The 25,495-nt window shown below is 47.7% G+C and overlaps 7 protein-coding genes across 7 annotated transcripts; 3 read left to right on the top strand and 4 right to left on the bottom strand.

Annotated features, from left to right (window-relative positions):
• Positions 1-49: 49 nt before the first annotated feature.
• On the top strand, positions 50-494 carry FIESC28_05197 (uncharacterized protein; the record flags this gene model as incomplete). Its single annotated transcript, XM_031159344.1, has 4 exons — positions 50-172; positions 227-316; positions 366-402; positions 454-494. 4 exons carry the CDS (start codon positions 50-52, stop codon positions 492-494), a joined length of 291 nt encoding a protein of 96 aa, XP_031016582.1.
• Positions 495-1,446: 952 nt separating this feature from the next.
• FIESC28_05196 (uncharacterized protein) lies at positions 1,447-3,582 on the top strand (the record flags this gene model as incomplete). Its single annotated transcript, XM_031159343.1, has 5 exons — positions 1,447-1,494; positions 1,555-2,107; positions 2,154-2,342; positions 2,391-3,188; positions 3,254-3,582. The coding sequence occupies 5 exons, from the start codon at positions 1,447-1,449 to the stop codon at positions 3,580-3,582; spliced, it is 1,917 nt and encodes a 638-aa protein (XP_031016581.1).
• Positions 3,583-4,014: 432 nt separating this feature from the next.
• Positions 4,015-5,472, bottom strand: FIESC28_05195 (uncharacterized protein; the record flags this gene model as incomplete). The annotated part of the gene is made up of 3 exons (XM_031159342.1): positions 4,015-4,890; positions 4,939-5,262; positions 5,362-5,472. The coding sequence occupies 3 exons, from the start codon at positions 5,470-5,472 to the stop codon at positions 4,015-4,017; spliced, it is 1,311 nt and encodes a 436-aa protein (XP_031016580.1).
• Positions 5,473-6,307: 835 nt separating this feature from the next.
• FIESC28_05194 (uncharacterized protein) lies at positions 6,308-9,258 on the bottom strand (the record flags this gene model as incomplete). Its single annotated transcript, XM_031159341.1, has 2 exons — positions 6,308-7,033; positions 7,090-9,258. The coding sequence occupies 2 exons, from the start codon at positions 9,256-9,258 to the stop codon at positions 6,308-6,310; spliced, it is 2,895 nt and encodes a 964-aa protein (XP_031016579.1).
• Positions 9,259-18,251: 8,993 nt separating this feature from the next.
• On the top strand, positions 18,252-19,799 carry FIESC28_05193 (uncharacterized protein; the record flags this gene model as incomplete). The annotated part of the gene is made up of 4 exons (XM_031159340.1): positions 18,252-18,480; positions 18,532-19,458; positions 19,509-19,556; positions 19,609-19,799. 4 exons carry the CDS (start codon positions 18,252-18,254, stop codon positions 19,797-19,799), a joined length of 1,395 nt encoding a protein of 464 aa, XP_031016578.1.
• Positions 19,800-20,010: 211 nt separating this feature from the next.
• Positions 20,011-20,607, bottom strand: FIESC28_05192 (uncharacterized protein; the record flags this gene model as incomplete). The annotated part of the gene is made up of 1 exon (XM_031159339.1): positions 20,011-20,607. One exon carries the CDS (start codon positions 20,605-20,607, stop codon positions 20,011-20,013), a length of 597 nt encoding a protein of 198 aa, XP_031016577.1.
• A 967-nt stretch (positions 20,608-21,574) lies between these two features.
• On the bottom strand, positions 21,575-25,135 carry FIESC28_05191 (uncharacterized protein; the record flags this gene model as incomplete). The annotated part of the gene is made up of 2 exons (XM_031159338.1): positions 21,575-24,963; positions 25,072-25,135. The coding sequence occupies 2 exons, from the start codon at positions 25,133-25,135 to the stop codon at positions 21,575-21,577; spliced, it is 3,453 nt and encodes a 1,150-aa protein (XP_031016576.1).
• Between the last annotated feature and the right edge of the window lie 360 nt (positions 25,136-25,495).

Raw genomic sequence — 25,495 nt, 5'->3', positions numbered from 1 at the left:
TCACTCACCGAGTCCAAATTCGCTTAGACGATTACTACTGAACACAAAGATGGCTGACGCCGGCGAAGAACCTCACCACGTGTCGGAGCCTCTCGACCTTGTCCGACTTCTTCTCAACGAGGTTGTCTTTGTCAAGCTTCGAGGAGACCGAGAGCTCAAGGGAAAGCTACATGTTAGTCGTTGAAACCTGTTCTATGGAGGAAATCTGGTGCTAACGATGAGACAGGCTTATGACAGCCATTGCAATCTGGTGCTAGGAGAGGTTGAGGAGACCATCTATACTGTGGACGAAGATGACGACGACGATGAGCTCAAGGTGAGTCAGAATTCTCCATCTCAATTCATCATATCTGACCGAAACACAGACTATCAGCCGGAAATCTGAGATGCTATTTGTGAGAGGTGAGTTTCAACTTATGACAGGCCATAATGCAAATGTTGACTGTGAAGTAGGCGATAGTGTTGTCCTCATCTCACCCGGAGTTCCTTTTTAAAACAGCTGACCAGAAATCACCATGCACTGCACACACCAACACGTGCACAGCCTGGCTCTACACGTGCGATAACGGATGATGTTGCACCGTACCGCAGCCGGAGCAAGCTGCACACGTCACTCCGAGAGCAACCGAGGCCGTATCAAGGCCAGGAACTGGTTTTGAGATGTCTTGTTACAAGTCCACAGCTATATCATTTAGCAGCAAGATAGGTCAAGAGCTGGACAAGCGGTTTCGGTAGTTGGAAGGCTCCATTTGACGGACCCAGTTCAAGGGTTAGATAGGCCATTAATGACACAAAAGAATATTGATGCCAAAGTAGACTACGCCCATGATTATAATCGAGAAAAATAGACCTGCGAATTGGAACCGGTGTAGGTAGGTATACCCTGGTGAAACTCTGATTCTAAATGGGTTGGGATGACCCCGATAAATGAATGCGGCACAACACTTCCTACTTCTGCAAGGCTGCGCATTTGTAATGTGTCCTATTTCAACAAGATGAAGACTGTAATAACTCGAGATGAAAACAAGTTCAACAACTGACTAATTCATCTTAATTTCTTATTCACCAACAGTCAACTTTTCTAATCCCTTGACATCAGGCAGGACTGAATTGTCGCAGTTGCCACTTTCTTTAGTTGAAGAGATCCGTGCACAGAGCTGGAGCTTTTATCGATAAGGAACCTTGCTGTGTGGGGTGCCAGAGTGCTTGCCTGCTTCCAGTCCTGGAGTCGTGAGTAACCACCCCGACGAATCATACTACCAATTATGATTTTTGTCTATGACTCTTCCTCGTAAAATTGATATCCAACTTAAAGCTGCGCCACTTCTCGCCGTATGACTGTTAACTTTACCACTATATTAATATCCTTCGACCGTCAAGCTGATACTTGCGACTTTGACAGATATTCGTATAGGTAATCAATCGCATGACCTCATAGCCTTCAACATGTCAACGACGAAGCCGTTAGCGCATGAGAAGCGCAAGGGCGAATCTGTCAGTAAACCTTTGGCGCAATGGTATCATGAGAAATGGAAGCTCATTACAGATGATTAGGCTCTCAGCGACTTCGCCGAATATGTAGAGCAGCAGCAGAACTTACGCTATCCCACCGCAAAAATAACGACTGACACGATTGCCGAAACCACCGACTCAAATATCGAACAACACGAGGAGCTCGACGAATTGTTTGATAATCTCGATCTCGCAGACTCAGCGCCCCGAGTGCCTCTCAAGCAACTCCTTCTCGAGTCGGGCGAAGACGACGACGATGAAAACTTGAAGCAATTAGAGAATATCGTGTCTGACCGGTTAGACGAAGGGTTTGGTGAATGCGTCTTCGAGATAGGATACGAGAACCACGGCGACTCAATGAACCTGACGCTTGATCAGTGGAATCAAGCGTATAAGACGTTGCAAAGAGCAGCCAAGCGAGCGCGCGCCGATTGCGATCTCTTGTTGACCAAGAATGTCGGTGGCGATGTCGAAGCCGCGAGCACCAGCACGGGCTCAACGAAGGATAAGAGTTGCAGTGGCAAAGTCCTCATACGACAGAACCCTTCTACGATAGAGAATGTCATCGAGACAAGAATAGCGGTAGTCGGAAATGGTAAGTTTCATATTGCCTAGAGACATCCTTACTAACAGCATTACAGTTGATGCTGGTAAGAGTTCTATGCTAGGTGTTCTCGTCAAGGGCGACCTTGACGATGGACGAGGGAGGGCGCGAGTGAATCTCTTCCGACATAAACATGAAATCGAGACTGGCCGAACCAGTTCCGTGGGTATGGAGATCATGGGGTTTGACACAAAGGGCCATGTCATTACCTCAGACACTCCGGGGCGTAAGTTCGACCACACTTTGAAAGTATTGACTTACTGACATTCTATAGGCAAGCTTTCTTGGGAGGAAATTGGTAAGCGAAGCGCAAAGGTCATCACATTCACTGACTTGGCGGGCCACGAGAAGTACCTAAGAACGACAGTTTTCGGTCTGCTCTCGAGTAGCCCCAATTACTGCCTCCTCATGGTCGCAGCGAACAACGGCCTTATCGGCATGAGCAAGGAGCATCTGGGTATCGCCCTAGCTCTCAATGTACCTGTCATGGTTGTCGTTACCAAGATTGACATCTGCCCACCTAACATCCTGGAGCAGACTTTGACACAAATCACCAAGATTATGAAGAGTCCTGGAGCCCGCAAGATCCCAACTTTCATCAAGACGCGCGAGGAATGCATCAACACAGCTACACAATTCGTCAGTCAAAGAATATGTCCGGTATTCCTTGTTTCCAATGTTACAGGAGAAAACCTTGACCTGGTCAGGACATTCCTGAATATCCTCCCTCACCATGGACGTTACAACTCAGACGCCCCCTTTGAGTTCCACGTCAATGACACTTTCTCAGTGCCTTTCACTGGAACCGTTGTTTCTGGTATCATCAAGTCTGGGGTGATCCACGAAGGCGACAACGTCCTCATTGGACCCGACTCATTAGGGCAGTTCATCCCTACCGGCGTGAAGTCGATTGAGCGTAAGAGGATAAGAGTTCCTGCTGCGTCAGCAGGCCAGTCTGCCTCCTTTGCTCTGAAGAAGGTCAAGCGTAAGGATGTGAGAAAGGGCATGGTGGTACTTCCCAGAATCGAAGGCCAGATAATGCCCAAGGTGCACCGGGAGTTCATTGCAGAGGGTAAGTAACATAATGATGAGATCGCCCGAGCATACAACGAGCCATCAATGCTAACTCTCTTTCAGTCCTCATCCTTTCTCATGCCACTACCATCAAGACAAAATACCAGGCCATGCTTCACGTTGGCCCTGTCTCACAGACCTGTGCTATCATCGACATCGACCGCGAACTCATCCGTACAGGAGATCGCGCCACTGTAGCGTTCCGTTTCGTCCAGCGTCCCGAGTATCTTGCGCCAGGCGATAGGCTTCTCTTCCGTGAGGGGCGTACCAAAGGCCTCGGCATAGTCAAGTCCGTTGGTTACGACCCCGAGCACCCTCTGATGCCCGGCAAGGATGGCGACAAAGAAAAGGAAAAGCAACCTGTTAACTCCGAAGTCAGCGTTGGGGCTTAGAATTGTTCCCCAAGGTTGAGGTTACCTAAATACAGTAGCCTATATGCTTATCTAAACTAACGTAAGATGATGAAACTATTTCATCTCTTATGCTCATGACAGCCAATTGTTCTACGGGCTGTGTCGCATCGCAGGCTGGATGCTGCGCTGTTCAAAGGATTAAGGAGCGTTTTGTTTTCGACTCACGACTATTGATTAGTTCGAGTTTTTATTCTTGGTATGTTCAGAGGTCTCTCGTTAGGTCTGTAGCGTTGCATAATGGATAATATTTATGTTTCACTTGGGTCGCGTTACCATATGATGATGTTGTATAAGAGTGACTTACAGGATCATCAAACACGAGGATTTCTTAACTGCTATTATAACGCAACAACAGAATTATCATCCACATACACTTCAAGACTGGCGGTGACGATCGATATCGTCGGCCTTCTAGTATACCCAGTTGCTCATCACCAAAGGTCCCCTATCTTCCACAGCCTTCGCCCCATTCCTCTTACAAATCTCAAAAACGCTCTTTGGAAATTCAACTAACTCCTTGATCCCCTTCACATGTAAACAATACCCCTCCAGGTAAACACAAATCGCCTGTCCCTCTACCAGCGATCTTCTCTGCATCCACCATGAGCTGTGCGCCGCAGCTTTAGTGTACCACCACGCGAGCAGGATCATAGCCCGAGGATCTTTTTTCTCTAGGAGTTTTCGATAGCGGGGATCCAGTTGGGTTAGGAAAGATAGGAATTGGACTACTGTGTTGTCGTTTATCTCACGGGGGAGGAGTTGGGCTAGGAGCGAGCAGGATATGTGGTAGGGATTCGTTTCGACTGTTGAGGCGTTGAGGTTGAAAGTAGTGTAGAATACGGCCGGTAGGGCATCCGCGGGAATTGGTTTTGTTCCATCAGGCAATCCCTCCCTTTCTCCGAGTAACTCATGAAAAATACTTTCCTTCCTCGTCGGATCAGCTAGATGCCAGACAACCTTCTTCCCGTCACTCATCTTCAACCAGTCCAAGTCCAGCGGATCTGACTCCTTCAGCGGCCAGACATTGTCAACACTTTCGGCATCTATCAGAGCGAAAGAAGCAGCGCCAAGCAGTGCGCCTGCCGTCCAGAGGGAGTCGCGCTCAGAACTGGGGAGTGTAGTCGGGTCGGCGACTGAGCTTGTAGTTGCAAGACGACGGTGGAAGAGAGCAGTCGCTTGATACCAATGGAAAGCGAGAGGTGTGCGGTGGGATGCTATGAGGCTTGGGTCGAGATGCTGATCGTGGAGATGGGATAGAGCGATGAAAACGTGCATAAGAAAAGGGTGCTATTCTAGTTAGTTCATACTTAGTCCACTCTGGGGATGTTATCTCACCTTCAATCCAAGCAGAAACGCCCCCTCGCTATAAATCGTCCTAGTTCTCTTCGTCCCAACCGTAAAGACCGTTCTTTTTCGAAACCTCTCCAATGTGTCGAGAGCAAAATCATCAAGCACGATCTCTCCTATTCCACCCTTGATGGGCTGCACGACAGGAACTCTGAAGCCAGGATTGATAGGCCCCAACAACTTGTCTACAACCGAGAACACAGGTCCGGCATTAAGATGGGCAAGCTGAAAGGATGATGGAGAGGTTTGTGTGAATGAGCAGACGAAGCCTGAGGTCTTGCATCGTTTGCAGGACGGTTTTGATTCATCGCACTGCAACGATCAAGTCAGTAAGCATTTGTTGAGTGAGGGCATCAGATGCATGGTTGTGGTATATGAGACTGTTCAGTCAACGACGTGCAAGCTACCCACCTTTACACTCCGAAGCTTACAGTTCTTACAGCCAAGACGGGACTTCTTATGAGCCTTGCGTTGTCTAGCTGGCGCTTCACTATCTTCGTTGCTGCCTTCTTTAGCAGCCATTGGGGTTCCTGTCTCGCAAGATATTTAGTCATTGGCTAGGTAGGTGTATGGTACATTTCACCGGAATGCTCGGAAAGGACATAACATACCTTGAGAGCAATCAATCAACTTGAATGTTTGCGAAGATCTGAAACAGACAACTAATACCCATGGATTGGTAGAAACTACCTATTTAGATTGCCAAGACGATGACTAGAGGTTCTTACCGCCTGATTAGTTAGCATCATGGAACTTAGTGCTTACAGCCCCGGATTTTGGTGTCGTCACTGAAGATCATCGGCAAGACCCTGAGAAGATCAGAAGGACCCTTGCTTGAGGAAATGTTTACACTTGCTCTATCATGTCTATTTTTATCATGGATATTTGATACGACCAGACCAGGTTGAAAAATACCCATAATGGGTAGCATGTATATTGTAGTGATAAGAAAACGATGTGGTATCGATACGTGAGTATGCGTTCTTCCAGCGCATGAGTTATGTCCTACCCCAAAATCAAGGTATATCCTCCCTTCCTTCTTCCAAATGGAACCCAAGTAAATGACCTGCTTTGCCATCCTTTTCCTCTTTGTAAACGCCTAGCCATTATTGAGAAATCGAATAGCAACATATAACGCCGTCAAGACCTTGTCCATTGCAGCCATGCCAGATGCAGCCCATATGCTTGATTGTTACAGCCCTTTGACAAATGAAAATAAGAAATAAATAAAAAATAGACGTAAACATCGTAAACAGCGTAGACGTCAGTGTATGCGCTGACATGCTCGACATCGAACATGTCTTTATGTGTGGTATATGCTCTCCCATCATATCCAAACGCAGACAGCCAGTGCTCTTCACACAGCTCGTCCGGCTCGGTTGCGGAGGGCATTCATATCTAGTTGGATATTAGGTCTAGAGATTTCCAAACTTCGACTTGGCATCCTTCGACCACCAGGAGTTCGAGGGTTGGCAACATTGACGCGTCCAGTTCTGTCCAGAATTCTTGGTGGGGAATCATCAGGATCCGACTCCGAGTCATCCTGTCCTTCATAACCGGCGTCAGCCAGTCGTGCAAAGTAGTCGGCCATACCGTCCACACTGGGAGTTCCGACTACGACATCGTACTGTGGCGGAGGTGTCATGACAGGCTCGGGTACGTCGCGAACAAGTTCGGCAGCAGGAGGTGGAGCAATATCGTCTTCGAACGCAGGGGGATTGAAGCTGGGGACTCGAAGGAGATGGATTGGTCGAGGTTCCTGTTGTCCGCTAACAGCGTTGGCCAGATGGGCAGCCTGTGGTGGCGCCGGGAGGTTGTCGGTACTGGGGTTAACACCGGGTAGAGTACCCTCTGAAGAGCTAGGAGAAGCATCGGTAGGGACGGTGAAAGCATCAGGACATCCGCAAGAGGACTGGTATGTGGTTCCATTGCAGTTGGCGCCTGAGTAAGCGGGAAGGTTGGTATTGGCGTGGGTAGCACGGCAGTTGAGCACAGTGAAGGGTGAATCAATGCTGATCTCGAAATGCCGGCGCTTTGTGCCACTAGGATCCTCAGGGTCAATTCGGCTAATTCGCATGACGACCTGGGAAATGTTAGCTAATGTTTCACACGAATTACTCAAAAAAAAAAAAGTCGTACCTTGATCCAGTGAAACACATTGACGTTCTTCCAGCTGCAGTCAGGGTTGAGTCGTAGCTCCTTGTTCTTGGCCATCATTTCACAGGTAGGGATCTGCACATTGGCTTCGATTTCTGTCGAGCCCCAGATAGTCTCGAGTCCCAAATCCAAGTCGCCGAGAAGGTTGGCAGAAGGCTCGGGTAGTGGCTCGGCAGTAGTCTGTCGCCTGGCAGCATCCTGTGCTCGTCGTCGGGCAGCAGCCTCGCGGGCCTGTCGTCGCTGCTCAGCGTCGAGCTCGCCACCACGGAGTGTTCGGATATCGGATGAAGAGTAGGACGAATCGAGGGGCTTGCCAGCCGACTTTTCGAGAAGCAGGATCTTTCGGCCTGGGTCCTTGCGGGTCACACGCTTATCGTTTGTCCAGTACTCGATGGATTCTGTTACATAAACCTTGAGCTTGTGCACCTGAACCTTGGCAAGTGGTGTAAGTTTAAAGGCGATGGGAATCTTGCTTCCAATGGGGAAACTCTTGCCAGAAATGACAATGTCGTAGTGCAATTGATCCTCCCATTGGCGGCTGATGGAGATAGGCTCTGTCATCTCAAGAGACAATTGATCAGGTACACGGACAATAGAGACCTCCTTGGTACCGTGCAGATTAGGCTTAAAGGCTCCGGCTCGGTCAACGGTCGCTTGCAACTCCCACTTAACAGATCCATACTGCAACTTAGTTGTTTCCAGCTGGTGGTGGTCGATTGGTAATTCAAAGGTGTAATCATATGTACCAGGGTAAAAGACCTTGTAACCCTTGGCCTGTGTCGCAGAAGCAATTGGGCTGTCGCCTTTTTGGAAACTTCGCGACTGAACACTCTGGAGAGACAAACGCTTCATATCTTTGGCAGAAAGGTTATTTTGCTGCGGGGTCAGAGATGATGAGGCATTGGGGCGAACGAGGTTTGTAGAGCTGCCATTGGGAGAGCCACCCTTGAGACGGTAAGTGCACTGGTTGCCATACTCGGATTCCCAGCCGTCATTCATGGCATTGAAAAAGGTCAGGACCTGTGTGCGCAGACTCTCCTCTTCAAATACATCTTGCTTAAGAGGAGGGATGCCTTCAGGCCACTCTGTGCGGGCGCGACCAAGAAGTTTGAGCTGAACAGCCTTGATTTTTACATTTTTTGTAACGCGCAATTGAAGCTTGCCTCTCAACAAAGCAGTACCACTCTGGCCTTCACGGTTACCATGACCGTCGTGATCGAAACCTGAGAGGAAAATGTTTGGCTCAGCGAGTAGAATGGAGCAAGACACGCCACTGCCGGAAGCGACGGGCTTTGGTACCTCTGAGACTGAAGTGACGGCAGATTTTGATGAACGAGCCGACATGAAGCTATTTCGGTTTGAGTTGGAAAGAGGCAGCGAAGGATGCGAAGTTCGAGCAGTCGCCATATTCGCGGCTGTTTGGGAGGAATTGGAGTTGCTACTGCTGTTGCAATCGGCAGAATTGGAGCTGATCAAAGGCGTTGAAGTGGATGTAGCGACAAAGCCTAGATCAGAATCAGGCGCAGTGGAACTGGAACCGGAGACAGGGCGGGAAGTTATGTCGTCATATGCTGGCGGGGATGAGGATGCACCTGCTCCAGTAAATCTAGGTCTTGAGCCAATGGTGGAAGGAGCTTCGCAGGCCAAGTCCGATTCCGACAGGCAAGACTGTCCAATTGCCTGAGTTGGATTGGTATTAGCACCAGCGCTTGGCCGAATTGAGCGGTCAGTATTGGATAGCGCTTCGGCAGGTGTAAGACCCGAAATAGAATCAGATTCAGTTGTGTTGGACAAAGTAAACGAGCTCAGGAACTTGTCTCTTCGGCGAGTTGCTGGACGAGGTTTGAAGCTTTGTCTTCTGTCAGTAGTTGAAGGTTGCAGAGAAGGTGCAGGTCGAGGCTCGTCAACGAGCGTAGGAGATTGAGGTCTGCTTCTGTTTTCGTATTCTGGTCGTAGCTCTTTGGGAATGTAGCCGGATGGATAGCTAACAATGTGGATCGCTTGCGGGCGAGATCTTCGAGGTCCGATCAACGGTGCAGGAAAACGTCCAGACACAGACTTCTTCTTGCTGAGTCGAGGACGGTAGTAGATGTTATCGTGAGTAGGAACCCAAGCAGGACGACGCTGGGCGGACTCTTGTTCTGTTGCCATGATGGGTTAACAACTGTGACTGACTTCTCTTGAACTTGAGCGTGAACAAGAACGAGAGCGATGACGAGGCCAATAAAGCCAAGGAAAGAAAAGCGCGGGTGGTCCAGTCCAGCCGGGGGAGCGAGTATTAGAATGCAACGTAAAAGAAGTAGAGAGTGGGTGTAGAAGATGATGTAAGTCCAAGTGCTGGAATGCTCTCAAAACAAACAGCGGACAGACAGTTTCATACACTAGATGAAAGAAGTAAAAGAGGGACTTTCCCACACGCGTTGCGATGGAGAAGGATGAGGTTATAGTAGATCTGGAGGTTGACTATGTTGACTTGCTTCTTGACCGCGTGAGCGTGAAAGTGAGCGGGACCACCAAAAAGGCGTTATATTGGAGACGCAGTTAAGGGAGGGGCTAGCTCGTAGTAAAAAAGCACGAGTAAATAAAAACGAGACGGTGTGTTGCAGTGTAGTTGCGGTATGGGTATGGGTCGGGTCAGGTCTGGGCTTGCAGGGCACAGGACAACAGAACAGCAGTGCCCATCACTTCCCTAAATTATGCGCTGGCATCCATGACATTTCATCCTTCGAGGTTGGGGCTGATAGGTGAGTCCAGGTCCTGCCTCTCTAAAACAAACAAGAGTCAAGACTGAACGGCCAGGGAGCTAGTAGGGGTCACGCCTTGTTCGTTTTGGCGGCCGATAATAGCAATGGAGACTGGTTGGTAGTGGGGATGATTGCGGGCAGGCCAGCCCAGGCAGTGGAGAAACAGGGCAGAGGATTACGGACCCGGGGCCGAAGAGCAGGGGGGCTTTCTCTGCATTGTGAATTATGAATGGATACAAGATGAATAGCGGTGATGAGGAATGAATAGAGCTTTAGGTGGAGCGATGGACAACAAAGCCCTTGATCAAGAAGCAATATGGTCTTGACAAGATCGGTAAACATGGACTTTCTTTCATGGATTTCATGCATAGCACATTCCACTTGGACAATGCATGATCCAACCACTCAGTCACTCACTCAAAGCGGGCGTGGATAAAGACAAGAAACAAGAATTATCTTCAACTGAATGCGAATATTCGCAAGACCAAAGAATAAAAAGAGTACGTACCTTTTTCCACTAAAACATGGAAATCCGAAACATGAGATTCAAGGGATTCGCTTGTGGCTAGTGCAACTGTAGCCTCTGACGCGACCAAAGCCCAGTTCAGTTCACTGAAGACAGAAACTGAAGGTGAAAGTGAGGCCCTAGCAATCCTTGTCGATTCAATCGGTCGCTCTCCCGTTTGGTTGCCTGAGATTGATTGTTTGATCGATGGAGTTCTCGACTCAAACGGTGAGTGAGATTGCAGGCGGTTGGAGCGGATGAAAAATAATTTTGTGTTCAGCGGATCCCCAAAGGATAAAAAAAGTAATATATAGAATAAAATAAAAAGTTGTTCAAGTCCAATGTTAGGTGCCAACGGTGCAGTCCAATTAAGCACGGTTCACTGCTTGTGGGCTGAAGTTTGAGACCGGGCAGAGCGAAAGCGACGGGAACCAGACGAGACGAGACGATAGGTAATTAGGTATCAGTACGAATGCCCAAACAAGGCTGGACTGGGCTGTTCCTGTTCCTGTTCCTGTTCTGCAATAGGTAGGAACTTCTTTCTCTGCTGGGAAATGAAAGCGAGGTTGAGAGAGTAACGGGGATAGGATAAGTTGAACTGGGGGGAGAAAAGCAGGAATCCAAGGAATAAAAGTTTAAGTTGACACGAGACAGGACAAGACAAGACAAGATCAAGATCAAGATCAAATATGTAACGTTGGCAAGGTAAGTAAGTGTTGACCTAACAGGGGTTTTTGTAGCGCTCTGGAGTATCCCCAAGGTGATGATGATGATGCTGTCATAAGTAGAGAACGAACAAGGAAGAGAGTCAGACAGAGAGAAATGGGATGGTTTGGGGTTAAATGTATTCCCCCAGGAATTTGAAGTAATCCAATATTATGACTATGACATGGCCAAGTCTCACTCTCCGAAGAAAGACGAGAGAAGCCAGAATACGCCCCGAGGTTTTCTATCCGTCGTTCCCGATCATCAATTCTTACTGATACAGTACCATAGCATAGCATAGCCATAGCCTAGAAATACAGGGAGACAGAGGCGAGAGAGGACCGAACCCCGGAGGCTGCGGAGCATCCCCGTACGATTGACGGGGCTCGCTTCTTTTTGGTGACGCGGCACAGCCAACTACAGTAAAGTATTCTCAGTCCCTAGTAACCAACCTTTACTCTTTTCAGTTGATGCATTCAAATTCAGTGCAGTAGGGGTCCTTGAACAGGCTACGTAATGTAAGGCTACTACCAACTCTGCCTCTGTCAGGTTCAACTTCAGACGAGGCTTTTTTGGTAAGAAAAGCAATATCCATCCCTCAGAAAGAATTCCACCACTAATGACACCAGAACTTGACCGTTCCGGTGCCGAAGTAGCATTCAAGAACTCCACAAGACAGAAAAAATAATTCAAGATCTTACCTAGGGTCCATCCATCTCCGGGGGATGGGGACGGAATGACGCAGCGTATCGCATTGCGCTCTTTACTAACGACTTGACTTTTCTTCTCTCAGTTCTATAATTATGCATTCACATCTACATCTGGCAGCCGTAACCCCGCGGATCTAGCGGCAACAAACTCTTGTCTTCCAAGACTTTGATATCTCCAACAATGCTCGATCTCTAGAGCTGGGTGATGCCATCCCGAGGAGATGAGAATCGTTATGGCAAATTACTTGTTAGAAAATTAGAAGAAGAAAAAAAGACTCACTTTTGCTTTGTTTTTCAGGGTATTCCCACAGAGCCAGGGTCATGCATCCTTCTTTTCGTGATGATCACTGGATCTGGACAAGTGGAGATGCACAACTTCAGCCGTCATTACCAGGGTCTTTAACTTTTTTTTACTGCTGTTATTTCTTCGGTTGCTGAAGATGCCGAAGCTAGTCCATGTTTATCGTATGTGTGTACAAAGTGAGGCTCTCGTGACTCGCCTTACTATGTATGTCTCACCTTTGGATTTATGCCAATGCTATAATTCACAGCTAAATTGCAGGAGCTCCTTATCTCCATTATATACCCGAACATAAACAGCACTACTCCACATAACAAGAATAAGAACAAGAATGAATTGATATCTATTTATGTTATGTTAAATGACTTGCATCAAGCGCCGTCGCCGCGCGGTCTCTCGTTTCAGCGCCTTGGAGGATTTAGCTCTACCTAGTTTGAAGCATTAGCATTAGCTGTTGGTTAGCTGTTGGTTCTGTTTTCGTTTCATGTCAAATTTTAAAATTCCTGGCTTAAATAGCCTCTTACAGAATAGGTGAAATGATATAAAGGACCCCTGGCCCCATGAGGCTCGTGCTCAACATGGTGAGACTGGAAGCTGTTGGTTCCAGGTCTAAAATGATCCTTGCACGTTAAGTTAAACCAAAGCTAGATGCTCTTGCGACTCAAGGAATCCTACAGACTGGATATGTTCTGCCTGGGTAGTACCGTATAGTAGAGTTGCCAACTCATCGCTGATCACCAACTTTAAACTTGCTTGAATACTACATCACAAGTCAACATCAACATCAACATCAACAACAGGTTGTCCCAGCAGCAATGAGTTGTTCTTTTTCCAGCTGTAGGCATACCCTTGTACAACAATCAAATCACAGGGCCTTGATTGCGAGCGCATGGATGCCAAAATAGAAGGTCAGGCAGAAGGAAAACGGGCTTCTAGCGCCATTCATTCATTCATTCTCATCTCGTTATTTCGGGCAAGCCCGTGATTATGTTACCGTATTTGAGCCCAGCCTTAACTGTCACGCACGACCGGGATCCCCGGTTGCTGTTACTAACAGGGGTTGTAGAGCGATCAGCAATCTTGTGAGGTCATTATCTTTTTTCTTTTAAGTTTGTTATCTTCATTTTAAAGTTTGAACTTCTCCCAGTTTCTGGTTGAAGTCGTATCAATTTCCTGGATCTGTTTGGTGACTATTTCTCTTTTGGACTGACTAGAGCGTGGGTATTTGAGATTGATGCTGACTCGAACGACATACGTATTCAAGACGAAGCAAAGCAAACAAAAGTATAGATCTTCACTTATAATCCGGGTTTTTCTGATCCACCTGTAACAGATAAAAGATGTCCAAATTTGGAGTCGCGATGGACTATCAAATCAACTGCCGAAGAATAAACCATGCTCCAACCCGATTAAGGGTATCACTGTTGACTCAACAAAAAGCATGTCCCCGTGAAGATCATGTCTCAGCAACCAGATGTCAGATCTCAAAATGTCGTGTCAGCTTATTGTACAGTGCTATACTGCAGTGTCAGCTTGACCGAACAACCGAATTACCCGTCACAACCGACCGTTATTCCCAAGTCTGACTTTTGTTCAGTAAACACCAATGCCCTGAGTGACGAGGTCCTGAGTCGTCATTGGTTGACTCGCTTCTTATACTCTCGATGAAGTCATGCTGTGCTGATCGCAAGACCCTGACCGGTTCGTTTGCCTTTCAGTGGAATAGTTGATCGTCCCTTTCGATCCCATGATTAGCAAGCCTCTTGAAGAATCTTTGAGAAACAGTAGCGATATCAAAGACAGTAGGTGATATACAACATGAATCAGTTGTTTACATGATCATTGCGTATGACCTCCCCACGTCTTGTGCAAAACGCGGGGGATGTTGGTCAGAATCTGATTTAGGGTGGTACCTAACGCCAAGAAGGCTTCTTGGTTGCATCCCGCTCCCTCGGAAATGCCAAAGTGAACTCTCTGAGGGTTGTCCCTGTCGGCTAAAGCATTGAAGCATTCATCTTAGTGGAAGCCATGGTGTGCAAGTCGTGATCAAGCTTTTTCTAGGTGGATTACAGTGACATATCAAGACTCGTGACTTTGCTTTAGAATTGCCTGACTATGAATTCAATGCGGTGTAGTCTCATGGTGGTCTTGCGTACTGCCATGGTGGCTCAGCGTAATTGCCAAGATGATCGTGAACTGACTCTCCAAATGACAAGAGGCTATGTTGTTATGATTTACATAGCCAAGACTGCAGTTGAACTCTTACTGCATCGCCACAGGTATACTCATCATCAATTACAATATTTGCCATCTGAGTGATGTCTGTTATGCATCAATGAGACGCTTACCCTATACTCGGTCATGTTGATGGAGCTGGTAATCTGTTGACTAGTCCATATCTCTTCATCCAATGACCAAACGTGTAGAAGGCTCGCAAGAGTATCATACTACTTAATGAGCACTGTATCAATAAGAGAGGATGTAGAATGTTGACTCAAGATACATGTATCTCAACTTAGCTGATGACAATATGAGATGGTACCCCAGAACGAAACCAGTGCAGTTGTTTTCTTAAAATGTCGACAGATTGAAACATCTGAGCAGATTTGTACAGAAAGCCTGTCTAACTTATGGTTAGTTATCCGTAGAGTATACCTGCACTTCGCAGCACAACCACGGCTTGATATGATGGCTTCAACAACCCCTTTTGCTCCAAGCGACAACCAACGTAGGTCGGATGACAGACCCAAAAACATCCCTTGGCCACCAGCATGGAAATTTAATGCTCAAGATTAGCTCTAGAGAGTTGACTTCAAGTCTCAACAGAAAAGAGGAGACATGGCCATCAGTTCTTCCAAATCACCACCTGCAATAATCATGCTATACGCTACAAGCAATAGTGACCAGGGCTCAGTATCACGGAAATATATATCAGCAACTAACTAGATAAAATAAATAACCATTGCAAGACACTCCCGTTGGAAAGATCGGACTCCAGTGCATCACATGCTCCTAAGTCGGCAGCCGGATTCCATTCCCCTGAAACTGGACTACAAATGCATACTGGGGAGTTGGACGACCTGACAATGAGAGTAAATGAGCACACAAACTAGACCCATTGGTAGCTTCTAATTTCAAGTGGCCATAATATACATCTACTGGGTTATTTTCAGCTTCACCAGTGATCGATTACAAACGCGAGTCTAATGTGAGATATGAAAGAAGGTCTCATCAAGAGCGCAGTGCCTTTGCATTGCCAACATTCAGCCACCTACTCTACGAGAACCACCCTTAGAATCCTATCCCAACCTGACCGTCCTTCAGCCTCACGGCTTGGGTTTCACCAGATTTTTGAGACTCCTCATGTCTCCCTCAAAAACCGCGGCAGCCCCCAACAGTTCATTTTCATCGAACCGGGACGACGGAACATCAATTATAGCTATCACTATTATTTTCAGCAATATACACAATACTGGGACTGTATTATACATACAACGGTTGACTGCACTGCCGAGATTGACGATAGCACGCTTGATATTTGAAAGCTCAGCGCTTTTGTCGAACCTAGTCTCGAATGATCCTGGAGATGACTGTCTGGTATCGGCTTTAGTTTCTCTTACCCATGTGTAGAATCTGAGCTGTAGGCCATGTGTTTGGGAGGTCAATGGCCACACTGAGTTGTCGTGTCGCTCGTATGCCACTTCGACGAGGCGTCTCAGGCTCGACAAGACTTTTACTACCAATGTAGCGACGCTAGAGTCAGAATAGCTTGCTCTGTCAGATGGCATTGTTAGTACTTGTTATTTATTGACAAGGTTGCAAATGTGTTGAAAGTGTGTGCTTGCATGCTTAATGTCAGGAGATGTACCACATGTCTATATGCTTATTTGACTCATGATAGGCGAATAACTAGGTAGTTACTCACTATCGTGAAGCTCAATAACTGAAGGTGCATCAGACTGACCTTTACAGCACAATCAGAGGCTCTGAGTGGTAGCTAGTCACAGGCAATGGCTTGACATGTTGAAATGTAACGGATAGGCGCACAACACTATCGTGCGTGATGGGCTTGTCAAAAGCAATTGTTGACTGTTAAATCGTTAGTTTGTGTACATGGTAAGAGCTATAGCCCTGATTAAGTTACAGAGAGGAATTTAACTTACGGTGTAACAGCTCAAATTCGTAGGCCAGAGGTAATTGGACTCAGGGGAAGGTAAACACACGCTCATGCTGAGTCAGAGCACTGTTTACAATTGTCTCTAGAGTGGAAGAATCTAGTCGAACAACATACCATTGCTGCAAGTACGCTTCCAGTACAGAAGCGATGTCCATACATGCAGAGTCACCTGTGATTATGGAACTGACTCAGCGTAGAGTGCTTGAGCCTCTTGTCTCCTACTCCATATGCATAACCAGGTCCATACAAGCTCCTATCGCCATGCTTTCTCTACCAAGAACAGGTATGCCTAGAATGATAGCCCCAAGTAAACGTTCTATATATCAGTCTATGGAACTAGATCTATCTACAACCTGGTCTCACTTATCCTGCTCAAGCCATAGCTCCTTAGGAAGATATCCTAAGAAACGTATCAGCTCATTCACCACACTCTCAACTCTGCTGAAAATCACCTTTGCATCACCTTGGTAACTTTCCCCTTTACATAGTTTCTCAACTACCCAGAAAACGTTAATGTTCTTAACATTCCTCAGGAACAACTTAACTTACGACCCTCTAGATCCTCCGCCATGTGTCCAAGCTGTGACTGTATCGTAGATCTAGTATAGTCCTGTTTTCGAAATTTGTAGTCGAGTGATAGTGTCGAATGTATACTGCGGTTTGCTCCGTAGCGTATACCCCATTGGTTAAAATCCTGGCGAATATCTCGTATATCGTCTTCGAGGGGGAAATTCGCCTTGAAACTGGCTGGCTGATAGCTTATATCGCGGAGTATAGTGTCTATGTTTGTTATACATTGTGAAAATAATGTATATATATCAGGAGAGTGCGTGTCTCGGGTCATGGCTGCGGGATTGATACTAGGAATTGTAATACTAGGAAGGTAGAGGACTGCCCCCTTGAAGCGTTTATATAGACATGAGAAATAGAGTGCCTTTGTCACGGTATTTGAGACTATTCTCATTCACTTCAAGATGGGGCGAGAAAGGTTTCCATGGTGTTACCGTCTGTGTGACCATCTTGCTGAGGTTGATGGTGATTTGAGGACTCGGTATGTTTGATGAGCCATGATCGTTCACCGCGGTCAGCAAGTGTAATGATGAGAGTTGAAAAGAATGATGTCAAGGAGTGAAACAAAATACCGAGTGACTTGGTCTATAATGGATATAGTGACGAGAGTTGATGGACTCATTGATTGGGTTCTATTTACCCTGAAGGATATCTCGCCGATTCTCTTAGAAGCCATCACACACAGACTTGTGAGATGAGAAAATTCAGCTGTTTATATAGAGATGTATAGACAGGAGGTTGGCTTATCGTTGAATCAAGAGTTCTCCTAGTTGTGTATTTAACCCTCGAACTGGATATCAGCTAAGGCGTATGTCACAACCCAAGAAGTCTTTATTGAACCATCGCCCAAAACTATTAGTTGCTTGGAAGTTATAGGACCACCTTATCAACTCATTTACCGATATCTCATTCCAGAAACATACCCATATGCAAATGTAAAAAGATTTCATCCTTGGCAATTGCTTGATCTATGACTCAAAAATGGACTCTCCGGTCCCCGCAACGCCACTCACCTTATCATGCTCTCATAATAACATCCCAATTAGTTTTTTTCCACCCCTCGGTAAACGAAATCTTGAACTGTACCGTAGTATTCTTCGCTTACACCGACTTGTGTGACTAGGCAGACTAGGTCTTCACACCATCGGTCTCCGTTTCCGATCCGGTCAAGGAGAACGAGAGAAGTCGCAGGGCGTGCTTTTGACGACGCTAGAATCTGCGAGTCTAGAATCTAAAATCAGCCCTTTTTTGTAAGATTGAGTTATATGATTGGTGAACTATCTGACTAGACCGTAGAAAAAAGTGAAAGGATTTAAGGAAACGGTGGGCGCGGGAATACATCCCGTCTATGCATATATACTAGGCTCAACACCATACAATTCTATTCTATTCTATAATCTCTACACCTTGTATTGCAGTACGAATTGGAAACATGATCCCTTCGACGCCTGACGAGGAAAATGTTCGGCGGCCGAGTTTCCAGGAAAATGCCAATTGGGCAGCTTATGGGCTTGATCCTATAATGGCTACCATGTCCAACGTGAACCCAGACGCCGAAGCACAACCAAACACAGAGGATGCCCCAGGTCAAGATGTAGAAAAGTCGATCAGTGCGTGGCTTTGCGTTCTTGGATCCTTTTTGGCGTTGGTTCCTACATTTGGTAAGCATAAAACGACATACAATGACCATCCTCTTCTAACAACATCTCAAGGCTTCATGAACTCCCTCGGTACAGTCCAGTCATATCTCAGCATAAATCAACTTCACAACTACAGCGAAGGAGAGGTCGGTTGGATCAGTGGCATGTTTCTTTTTCTCTCTCTGATCTTCAACGTCCAAGTCGGTCCCATGGTAGATGTTCATGGCCCCAACATCATCGGCCCAGTAGGAGCGGTTCTATACGTCGCCATGTTCCTCCTCATGGCCGAATGTAGCGAATACTGGCACTTCATGCTCTGCCTAGGAGTGTTTGGTAGTATCGGCGCTGCAATGACAATGGTCGTCGCGATAGCTGTTGTGGGAAAGCTCTTTGTCCGCAAGCGTGGTCTGGCCATGGGTATTACACTCGCAGGATCATCCATCGGAGCTGTCATGTTCCCTCTTATCCTACGATCTACATACCCCAACATTGGATGGCAGTGGTCTATGCGAATCATGGCGTTTATATCAGCTGGTTTGCTCCTCCCCAGCATGATCTGCTTCATCCCTTTCAACAAGCTCTACAAGAACTCTACAGCCGCGGGAGGTCAGGCAAGCCCCAAGAGTTCGACACTCAACTTCACAGCCTTCAAATCTCCTGCGTTCTGTTTCGTCACAGGTGGAATTTTCATGTTTGAGTTTGTCATCTTCAGTATTTCGGGTCTTTTGCCGTCTATTTCTACGCGCGTCGGCTTCACTCCCGAGAACGGCTTCACTTTACTTGCTGTTATCGGATCGACGTCTACGCTTGGTAGAATCATTCCGGGGATTATCGGTGACAAGTACGGGCATTTCAATATTCTTCTTGCTATGGCTGTCTTTACCATTGTCTTCATGGGTGCGCTGCTTGTTCCTTTTGGTACCAAGTCGGCTGCGGCTCTATATGCTTGGTCTGCCCTCTGGGGTTTTGGATCTGGCTCATTCCTTTCTATTACACCTGGTAAGTTCTGACTGGAACCCCTTCTTAACATCGTGATTGACATATGCCAGTGTGTATGGGTAAAACCTGCGAGGCCAAAGACTATGGACGTTATTATGGTAAGGACGCACAATTCTCTAAGAAATAAAGCCTCGACTAACCATCAAAAAGGCATGATGAACTTTGTCACTGCGTTCGCACTCCTCATCGCTCTCCCCACCAGTGGTGCCATGCTTGAGAACATGGGACCTGAGGCTCTAGCTGGTCTATTCACTGCTTTGACTGCCGTGGGGGGAGCTTGCAACGTCGCTGCTCGAGCTCTCCTTATTGGGAAGTGGCTATCTCCAAAGACTATTATATGATCTTGACAAACATTCATGTTGAGCTTGAATGAAGTGCTTTGAAGAAAGCTGTGATGATTAAATATATGATATGCTGAAAAGTTTGGACTACGAGTGGTGGATAATGATACCTCACACGACTCATGATGAAATTACATACGGACATAGGAGTTACATATTGTCTTTTAACAACAGAACAAGTGTAATATTAATATAAGTTTCTTCAAAAGCCTCAAGCATCCTGTCTAGCCTTTCTCAAGGCAAAGCCCATCTCAACAACCCTCACCATGATAGCATTCGTCAGAGGAATCTCCCTATCGCCCTCCCTCATCCTTTGCACTTTGACCTCCTCCTCCGTTGCCCACACATAATCCTGATGTTCCTTGGGATCCAACTTCACATCCCGCGTATCCACAACATCAACTTCAAAGCTAAACTTGCAGAAGAATCTCTTCCCTGTCCTGTTCGTAAACACCTGCCCAGGCTTTCCACCTGCGCCGTCAGGTATAACGTGACGAATGTGCATGGCTTCTAGACCTGCTTCTTCCCAGAGCTCGCGCGCACAGCCGTGTAGGACACTCTCATCCTCGTCGTCGCAGGCTCCACCGGGGATTTCCCATCTGTTGGGCATGCTGTCGTCTGGAGCACGTTGCAGCAGCAAAATGCGGTTGGAAGCGTCAAAGATGAGAGCACCTGTTGCGAGGGAGTCCCATGTTTTGTCGTGCGTCTTAAGCCATTCGCGATGGTTGACGTTCCATTCTGAGACCGAGTCGTCAAAGGTAAATTTGAACTCTGAAGGAGTCTTTTCTAATGAGTCTTGTTCTGTCATGTTGGTGTTGGCTTGTCAAGTTCAAGAGGAGATGTTGTGAGGATAGTTCCAGGTGAGGTTACGCTAGAAGCGATACTGCTTGCATATGCATAGAGGCCACTTTTAACCCACCGAACCTCCCCTTAGTTAATGTTTCAACTTCTGCCTAAACAATAGGTAAGCAACGGGAGCATCAGCCTGTAAAATCGTATCGTTCGATTGTCATCGTTTGCTTCAATTACTACCAAGCTACTTGTCCTCATGAGACCTCTCTCATGATGCGTGTCTACAGGTATTTGTTAAAGACTGTTTCTACATTTTAACAGACGACGACTCTCGAGTCTTTTGCTCGTAATCTGTATCTGACTAGGACTACATATTCGAGAACACAAAAGATGGCACACCTTGTACATACGTGCAACATGGTGACAGAATTTGTTGACATAGATCCTTTTTTGCTCTCTTCGACATGTTCTAGTAACATCGCTATACATATACTACTATACTGTGCTTCGGGGGCAACACTGACGAAACTTAACCGCAAGAATTTGTACATGGCGTTCCCAGTTCAAGTGTTTCTTTGCCCATTGGTCGTTTCACCAATATCCGATTCATGTGACTTCGTCATGCTTCCATGTTACAACCCTGATAAATCCAGGCAAAAGCAATGGTGTGATAAGATCCCAATGCTGTTGTGCCGACAACAAAGCTGTTGATAAAGCAACCGCCAAACGCCCAAACGCTAAACATACACATGGGCAAGCCGAATCATGCCCTAAACCAATAATTTGCAAATAAAAGCCATAGACTTTTGTGTGAGGTGTTCATGTGAACTTTTGCGATGCGTCAAGCCGGTGACGATGTGTTGACGCAGAAGAAACAACCCTCCCCAACCGTGTACATATCTCGATATAACGCTTGCTATTCGTAATTGTTCCTCAGGTGGAGCTATGAGCTCGTAACGTTGCTATTTCAATCAAATCTATGATTACACTCGTGACTCGTGTTGAGGAATGATGGACCTTTCAGCACGAGTTCGCATGAAGTTTGCGTGAGCTTCCAGGCAGCGAGCCTTGAGACGTGTCACGGGCCAAACTGCTGCCTTGTCTAGCATCAGAGCAGTAATTCGAAGCAGCTTCGCAGCGTAGCCATTGTGACCATCCATGTCCGCGGTGACTTCTTGTCCACCCAGCATATTCATCTTGATCTCTGCCGAGGACAAAACCTCCTGGACCTTACCAAGCAGCTTAACATCTTCCTCCTCCAAGAGCATGATCGCGTGAACTTCAGTAAGGTCGACTGTATCCTTACCGAGAATACCCAGGTAGCAGCCAACCCGGTCCTGTAGCGTAGCGATCCATTCCGCAAGAACCTGAGCACAATCGAAGGCGCAGAGGGCGGATTGGAGTGGAAGCTCCCTGCTTGTAAAGTCGGCAAAGGTGACACCGAGTTTATCTGACATGGCGAGCGAATCCGCAGCATAGAAGGCAGCCTTTCGCAAATGCTTCTCCCGACGAGAAGTGGCGTTGCCCGAAACGTTGGAGGATCCTGGCTGAAGAGGATACTTGGTGTTTGAAAAGTCCATTGATGACGTCTGAGTTGCAGGTGATTCTGCGAATCCGGAGCTGTTGGAGTTGTCTGAAGGCTCGGTGCTGCCAGATTCAGAGTTTGAGATTGGTGATTGCTCTGCATGCTGAATGATCTCATTGCCACGAGAAAGTTCCTCGGCCATACCGTCCCAATCTCGCTGCCAGAACTTCTCCTTTGAGCGTCCAAGGTTCACAAAGAGCCGAATGTACGCCAAATCGAGCAGAGGAATTGCATCGGCTGACAGGGGGCCTTGACCAAAGGGATTTGGGCGCTCAACACTGTGATGAGGGTTGCTTGCCCAAGCTGCCTGCCATGCCTTGAGAGCAGGCTCGATATGTCTATGCATTTTCTCCGTCTCTTCGTTTGTCCAAACTTTGTTGTGGTGTCTCTGTCGTGTCTCCCAGATATAGTTGTGAAGTGCGTTGATGAGGACCAGTGAGCCAAACGTACTAGTGCGAAGTGGCGATGCCATCAGATCTCTACCATCTGTCGAGGGATCGAATTGGCCGTTCGCGGAGAATTGATGTGTCTTATCGTTGGCGTGAAGAAGGTCGCCCAAAGCCTCGTGGAAAGTCATTCTATTGTGGTCCGCGGCATCTGCTCCACCTCTGGCGTGGAATACAGCGCTCGATTCGGCCGAGAAAAACTCCTCGTCGCACGGAAGATCCAGGAAGATTTCCGAGTTAGTTAACGCAGGTGTATGGTTGTACGCAGAAACCAGAAGGCTGGAGAGTATAAAGACTGCGTATAGGGTTCGTTTCCGCTCTTCTCCTGACTTCCATCGCAACCACTCCGTTTGGTCGGGTTCCTTGTTGGGATTCCAGCTCCCATCTTCAGCCATCTGAATATCTTGACTGTCAGAGGCGTTGGAACGACCGGGCCGAAGGAGATCAGCTGCTTGAGCTAGACTGACCAGAGCAGCGCAGTGGGTTGAAGCAATATCACTGGCAGTCTTGTCGCCGCAGTTATGACCATAGACGACGTTCAGAAGCATCGCCTGAACAAGCCATACTGGAGTATGGACTCCACCGTCGTTGCTATGATCAGTTGGGGTACTTCGACGAATGTCTGCTTTTCGAACATCTGCTTTTCGACGTTCTTCAAGATAGAAGAAAATCATTTTCTTGGCCATTTCGAACAGCTCTCGAGATATGGTGACTTCCATCTCGTAGAGCGCACCGATGGCGGCCATGGACAAGATAAGGCAACCACTACCACCTACACCTGGACGACTATTGGAAAGAGGCATATCGAAGGACAATGTTGGAAGATGCAGGAAAGGCAGATGAGGGTGGAAATAAGCTAGATAGGCACCGACATATCGCTGGAGGTCCTGAGTACTGGGCAAATTGGCTGCTTGAGGAGAGGCGGCATTGCCGGCAGTCTGGGAGAGAGGAGATTGAGGTGAGCCTTGAGAAGTAAAGGAATATTTACGACCCCCAAAGGGCAGGCACTGGGACAGGATGTTCACGATGGCATGCCGGGTGGCATCTGTAATGGTGGTCACGGGCGAAGCACCGTGGTTGCCGCCATTTAGGGAGGATGGCGTCTCCGGGCCGGCGTTAAAGCCAAGGGTCTGGTTAATGTTCTGGGTGTTGAGCCCCGTCACGACAGAGGGACTCAACGAGCTCAGCGAGGGTGGAGGCGTAGAGAAGTAAGGGTCATTGATCTTTTGAGTAGCTGGCTGAGGTGATAACGGTGCTCCGTTGAGGAGATCCGGAAAGACTGAACCATTAAGATCCATCGCAAAGGGGTTCGTAGGCATCTGTGGAGGCGGCATCACAGGTTGTTGCCACATAGCACTTGTCCCAGCCGGTGCGGGATGATTCGACCCATCCAACATAACATCGCTAATCCCACTCTGACTAGTCGTGCTGATTGCGGACGGACTAGATCCATCAATCACATTCTCGTTCGCGAATGACATCTGGTGCTCAAAACCAGTCAACCAGTCAATGCTATCGTCAAAGTTTTGACCTGTGTGCATCCCATCGATCCCGTTTCCGAAAGGCGAAGCCTGTTCCAAATTCATCGCCTGCGGTGAATCATTGTAATGGAGGTTGTTGGGGTTGACTGTCGTTCCACCGAAGAGCATGTTGTCAAATTCGAACTCGGTGCTGTAGGCGGACAATGAAGGCGCCGTCCTGAGAGGGTTAACAAAATCCAGGCTATTGAAAGCTCCAGCATCAAGCTTAGGGAGGCCAGGTTGCATCGAACGCTGGCCCATAGCAGCGGACATGCCACCATAGAAATGATCCATATTGTGAATCGGCAAACCGGCAAGACTGGGATGTCTACTGTGAGTGTGGCCGTGAGGCGCACCGCGAGCCACAGCAGCATTAGCAGAGTTCATCTGTAAAGCCGAAACATCAATATGACTAATGGTGTTGGCTCGGGGCCGCATTGTGTTGGATGCGGCATTTGAAGCTGGAGCTGCTGCGCCAGCGGCAACTGCTGCTACATTGCCAGCGACGCTGTTTTTGCGAGCACGGCTCTGGCCAGGAGCAACGCCGGTTGTGGACTCACGACGATTACGAGGACGGGAAGCCGGTGTCGAAGTCTGGTGCAGCTTCTGCTGGTGACGCAGCAACAGGTCACGGCGAGCAAAGCATCTTGAACACTCGGGGCACTCAAAAGGCTTCTCCTTTGTGTGAGAGCGTTCGTGTCGCTTGAGATGTTCCAATCGGGCGAACGAACGGGAGCAGGTGCTGCAAACGTGAGGACGAGGCTTGTCCGTCTTTGGGGGAGGGAAGTTGGGCGTCTTTGTGTTGACAGTGATGGTTGAGGCTATATATGTCAGCATGTAAAATCGGAAAGTCTGGTCGGCGGCGGCGCGCGGATCAAGTCGAACTCAGAAGTACGAGGGGCAGTGCCGGCGAAGGCGGGATAGCTCACCAGAGTCGTCGGTGGTGGAGGGTGCGGTGCCAGCGGCGGCATTTGTAGGAGCGGTAGCGGACATGGCGAGGTTGGGGTGCGAGACTCTTACGCCAGAGTCGTTAATTACCATCGCAGGTCGACTGGCTCAAATTCGCATTCGCGAGGGTCAAAAAAGTGAGGGTTTCGCTGTCGTGCTCGCAACAGTTCGTCGTGGGGCACGAGATTGGGCGACTGAGAAGCAGCGATAGAATGGCGGGGAGTCTTTCGGCGGGCGGCGGGCGCGGTTCGTCACTTTTGGTGGGGGGAGGGGAGGTAGGTATGGTACTGTAGGTGTATAAACGTAATAAGGCTATCAACGTGAAAAGAAAACGTATTGTTGAGGCGACGCTATCATGTTCCTCCAGGCGTAGAGAGAAATATAGATGGAGAATAGTATGAAGCA

Source organism: Fusarium coffeatum (assembly GCF_003316985.1).
Source record: "Fusarium coffeatum strain FIESC_28 chromosome Unknown BRIP53273_contig_112, whole genome shotgun sequence".
Classification (NCBI taxonomy): Eukaryota; Fungi; Ascomycota; class Sordariomycetes; order Hypocreales; family Nectriaceae; genus Fusarium; species Fusarium coffeatum.
The sequence above is the reverse complement of the archived record's forward strand: the minus strand, read 5'-3'. Positions and strand labels throughout refer to the sequence as shown.